Raw genomic sequence first — 5,000 nt, forward strand, 5'->3', positions numbered from 1 at the left:
ACGTGGGGGATGAAGAATTAACTTTCTACGTTAAAAAGCATTGCTTTGATAAACACTTAGACTCTGTAAAGCATTTTAGAATAAGTAACATGAGTTCAAAAGGCAGATATTCATTTGATTCGAAGATAAGGTTCAAAATCCGATATAGAGGTGCGATTGATTGGCCTTATATGCATTTTTACCTATGCAGGCAGGAAAAGGCCTTTGACCTGCCCTTGGTTCTTCTAAAAGTATAAATAGTGCCATAAGCTGGGACGGCGCCAGAACCCCTTTCATTTTCCAGGTATTCACACAGGTACACTGATACAAGCTTCGAATGGTCGATTTAGAATGAGTCGCAAGCATAACAAATCTGTTAAATAACTTCTGTATTAACAATTTGCGAAGTGGATCCTCTTAATGAAGATAGTCTCATTTTCTATACCGTCGTGTTTTTATTTTGTTGTGCTGTGTTTATATCATTTTTAATATGTGTGTCGACTTTTCATCTAGCAGCTTCCACCACCATCATGAATTCTCGCATGTTCGTCGCTCTCCTCCTGTGCGGCCTCTGGGCCTCTTCAGAGTCTCTCGTCCTCTTGGGAACCACCGCCGCGCTCGGGACTGTTGCCGCTACCACCGTCACCGCTTCTGCGGCGGCGGCTTTGGGCGTGGGCGCGTTGGCGGTGCTCAAGGGAGTTCTCTTCAGTAAGCATCTGAAGCGCCGTTACAAGAGGGACGTCAGTTCCATGGAGGACGATATTGCAGCAGAAGTAAGTTTATTTTACGTATAACTTATTTTCATACTTTACAAGATTTTTGTGCATCACTAAATTGATAATTGATAAAGGAGAAGTTGGATAGAATCATTAACAAATACGTATCTTCTGCTCTACCAGATTGCCGTGGCCCAACAGATGGATTCAGCTGGTTGCGTAGCAAAGCTCTTGTGCGAAATCGAGGCGATGTCCGCTGACCAGCTCACTCCAGCTATGTCCACCTTCAAGACTGCCTTCGAGAACAACCAAAATCTCAGGAGGTCCCGAGGCGTCTACGATCTGGCCATCACCTTCGGCTCCAAGTTCGGCAAGAAAGACACCAAGGCCTGCAGCGCCCTCTTCGAGAAGTGCGTCCTCTCCAGAGATGATCTCTCCTTCATGCTGGAATCATCCTTTTCGTGTTAGTGCCATTATTTTCTTAAGCTACAAATTACACATATTTGGAGGGTTCTCTGCAAATGACATAAGAGACAGTAGGAAGTTTCTCAATAGAGCTCCTGGTAAAGCAATTGTAGTTGTCAGATTGATAACTGACTGACTAGCCTCTGCTGAAACAACTCATCCGCACACATCACATTATCATGAAACGTCTCCTATGTAATAAAATAGATTATATTTATATGCATTTGGCTTCTTCCCTGACATTTCTCAATTTGTGCTTAGTAAAAAGAAATCAAGCGAACGAATCGTGCTAATGATAACCAATTATAATTGAAAAGCCCATACTCCAAAATATTGCATTCAGAATACCACACATACTCCTTTGGTGTTCCCTTGGTGTAGCTATTGATACGAAAAGGCTTTGGGTGAACTTTCTTCCTTGTATCTACAACCCGGTTCACTTAATCAACCATGCTTGATAATACCGTTAATATATATGGAGGTGGTTGACATACTGTATATATCAACTTTTGCAGGTGTTTGGGAATGTTCCTCGAAAGGTGTGTGTGTGCGTGTGCGTTTGAGTTTTATTTGGTTAAATCTAATTCCTGTCTAGATCTTGCTAAAGATAATAACAATTCATGCAGAAACCTGAGAGTTCTTGAAAATCCTCTCACTAATCTTTAGATGGATCCCGATAAGGAAAATAAGAACTCAAACCGACAAGAAAATAATTTATACGAAAAACAAGATACAGACCTAATAATTCAATTTGTTCTTAAAACAGGTATTGTATATACAGCAATACCAAGCTCATCATAAATTGTGATGCAAAACGTGTGCTTCAGAGCTCATCTCGATGCTTAGTCGGCTTCCTTGGTGTCTCGTCGCCCGGCCCGACCCACGGCTGAGCTCGCTGATTGGCCAACTCTAGCCAATAGCGGCCGAGATCGGAGACCTTCTCGGGGTGGAGGATGACGTTCTCTAGCATCGGCAGAGTCGCCCAGAAATCAAAGACCTGTATGGGAGTTCTCGTGAGCAATGGGATGTAACAAAAAAAATGTATATCACTATGAAAATGAATAATATAACCGTACATACAGACACACCCACAGATACACACAGCGGCAGATAGATGAATATAGAAAAAAACGATAGATAATCATACAAAAAGATAGATAGATATAACAGAAACAAGCATACGCATATAGAACATCTAAACATATAAATCAATTCAAGCAGACCACGCCGACTCATCTTTACCTCCTCTCGGTTTTCCTCCTCCATAGCTATGTCCCTATTGATGTTCAAGCGATGATGCCTTGTCTCTTGCGTGGTAGGGTCCCAGGTGAAGCCTAAGCTGTCATCTGGCGTCGGGTTCCTGTGGAGAGATGGTTGTGTTCATATACTTTTCTTTTTGTTTGTTTCATTGATTCATCTTCGTCCTTTTATACTGTTTTCATGATGAAAGCTATATTTGGTGTATGATCCGCAAGGTCGCCTGCTCGCTTTCAATTTAAGATATGCCTAGTATTTTTGGGTTATTCTATGAATGTTTATCGTTAACTTGGTTTTAGTTTGTGATGGTAACTGGTACCTATGTTTTTAGAACTAGAAATTGCCCATGTCTTCTATTACAGTATGTCTGTAGCTGATTGCACCATAGTCCTTATTTCCAAGAAGCTACTCCCTAGAAACTAAGATATATGACTAGTACCCAGTCGTGGCGAAGTTGATCCACAGCTTCACCATTAAGTTTCTGATCTTAAGGTCATCAGGAGACATGACGGGTGAAGTTAGAAATCCGGGGAAATGGTACAGCATATCGTCTCCGTGTCCCACCCCTGAAAACAACACAGAAAGAGTTTCGCATGAAAGGGAACTGAAGTAATATCACCGTACTTCACTTGTTGATTCTGATGTGTTGATTTCAGGCTATCTATTGTTTCACTAGATTGTAAGACATCTGACTTACAGGGCCTGTCGTTTAACAAGGACGGGGTTATAGACATCAAGGTATGCTCTCCTCGATATGCGAAATTGTAAGCATATACATTAATCGAACTGCCGTGGCGGACGAGGTACTTGGTTGTGATATCATGTGGCAGAACGAAGTGACGATCACTCAACATCTGTGGGAAAAGCAATGGCTGGCTAAAAAGGTCCCCTTTTTCTCACACTTCATCTTTACTAGACGTCTAGTGATTCTACAAGGATTCTATAGGTAATAACTCCGACTATATAAAGTTTATACAAAGTTCCAGGAAACTCACCTCATTGACTGACTCTGCGTTGGAGAGGGTGACATGTGTAGTGCCAGCATAGTGTTGGAAGATCTTTTCGCTGACGGCGGCCAGGTCGACGTCTCCTTCGCGGAACTCGAGAATGAGGGGGCCTTTGACGGCGAAGTTCTTGTTAAAGTCCTCCAGGATCTCCTCACTCTTGTATATTCCTGCAGAGAACAATTTGTTTATCGTGTGTCTCTCGGGAATGCTAAGGAATCTAGGACAAACGTAGTATGAATGAGACTAGATAGCTTCACCTATCCTTATCTGAAATGCATACATTTCTGATAAGGATATAATTCGGAACGCGTCAAACGTATGTCTAGCATAGTGAAGTTATCCAGTCTCATTCACACCTGTTTTCCTAATAAGGATATGGCTAGGTATGTTTATTTTTTTAAAAATGAAATATGAACGCTGAACATTTAGAACATGTTACCTTTATTCATTGGACGTGATGATATTTCATAAACTAAATCACAAAAATAACAAAATCAGTCCTTTTGTCACGTCTACATCACTAATTCCCCCTTCATCAAATTCCAAATTCACCAAAAAAAATTATTCTATCTAGTCCATGAATGGTGTAACCCATGATGATGTCGTGACATCACTCACCAATAAGACCACGAACCTCTTATCTACAGCAAGCCTGGCGATTACCTTTAGAGAACAGACTTCCTTCGTGCGAAGTCACTCCTGAAATGACGTCGACGTGTTGGTGACGTCCCTCCTTCACCAGTCTATATGGGTTATCGGGGACGAAGTCTTTGTCCACGCGCGGTCCAAGGATCATGGGGTTGATATGGAAGGCCTTGCAAAAGTTAAGAAATTGTGAGTAATAATTAGCAGAAGCCGCAGATGCGAATGAGGTTACGATATAACGAATCGGGAAATAGTAAGTTCATCAACGAAGACATATAAACATATTTTTGAATAATATTGATAATGCCCATGATAATGTTCACAAGGATTATGATCATGGTGATGGTGATAATGATAATAATAGTAATAATTATAGGGATAACAAAATAGCAATAACAGCAACAATAATTATGAAAATATGATGACCAAGATGATCCTCATCACTGCCATGATAACAACATCAATACCAACAACAACAATAATCACTAAAATCCCTATTACAATCATAACCAAAGAAATAACCCGTTGATTCCAAAATCCCTCACCATCAGCTTCCAGACGATGCTGACCACAAGATTCTTATCGGCGTTTTGCAAGCACTCGAGAAGCAGCTGACTGTCGGAGGTCGGGCAGCCAGCCAGAGAACCCGTGTAGTGAGCCACATCCTTGAAGGCGCCGCCCATCGCCCACGGACACAGCGCGGACCCCGACTGCATGATCGCTCGCTTGAACAGGCCTTGGTGCAGGAGGATAGGAGGACAAAAGGGAAATGTTATGGGCGTGTACTGGCATCCTTGCGTGTGGCTCTTGATTCTCGTCACAGCTGCCTTACTAGCTCGAGACAGTGTCATATACAGTATATTGTACATACATATGTGTGTAGGTTGGTTGGTTGGTTGTTGGTAGAGATGTAGAGATATATAGTTATTTA

At 41.8% G+C, this 5,000-nt stretch overlaps 2 protein-coding genes across 3 annotated transcripts in view; one reads left to right on the forward strand and one right to left on the reverse strand.

Moving 5' to 3' along the window:
* The first annotated feature begins 496 nt into the window (after positions 1 to 496).
* Positions 497 to 1,287, forward strand: LOC122260390 (uncharacterized). The gene is made up of 2 exons (XM_043027633.2): positions 497 to 752; positions 879 to 1,287. The coding sequence occupies exons 1-2, from the start codon at positions 510 to 512 to the stop codon at positions 1,161 to 1,163; spliced, it is 528 nt and encodes a 175-aa protein (XP_042883567.2). The 5' UTR covers positions 497 to 509; the 3' UTR covers positions 1,164 to 1,287.
* Positions 1,288 to 1,860: 573 nt separating this feature from the next.
* LOC122260389 (carboxylic ester hydrolase) overlaps positions 1,861 to 5,000 on the reverse strand; it is a 9,795-nt gene continuing 6,655 nt past the window's right edge. For both annotated transcript variants that reach the window (XM_043027631.2, XM_086547350.1), the window contains exons 6-12: positions 4,615 to 4,805; positions 4,088 to 4,238; positions 3,413 to 3,591; positions 3,115 to 3,271; positions 2,857 to 2,983; positions 2,403 to 2,520; positions 1,861 to 2,157 (exon numbers count right to left, since the gene is read on the reverse strand). In XM_043027631.2, the coding sequence (XP_042883565.2) occupies positions 1,984 to 2,157; positions 2,403 to 2,520; positions 2,857 to 2,983; positions 3,115 to 3,271; positions 3,413 to 3,591; positions 4,088 to 4,238; positions 4,615 to 4,805 (1,097 nt within the window). In that variant the 3' untranslated portion in view covers positions 1,861 to 1,983. The remainder of the gene's footprint in view (positions 2,158 to 2,402; positions 2,521 to 2,856; positions 2,984 to 3,114; positions 3,272 to 3,412; positions 3,592 to 4,087; positions 4,239 to 4,614; positions 4,806 to 5,000) is intronic.

Source organism: Penaeus japonicus, unplaced genomic scaffold, assembly GCF_977035675.1.
Source record: "Penaeus japonicus unplaced genomic scaffold, GWHDUDI00000001_assembly GWHDUDI00000002, whole genome shotgun sequence".
NCBI lineage: Eukaryota > Metazoa > Arthropoda > Malacostraca > Decapoda > Penaeidae > Penaeus > Penaeus japonicus.

Excerpts from the sequence above, each read along its gene's own strand:
- LOC122260390 (XM_043027633.2), top strand. The coding sequence starts at position 510 with ATGAATTCTCGCATGTTCGTCGCTCTCCTCCTGTGCGGCCTCTGGGCC. Across the intron at positions 753-878 it reads AGGACGATATTGCAGCAGAA|ATTGCCGTGGCCCAACAGAT; the intron begins GTAAGTTTATTT and ends CTGCTCTACCAG.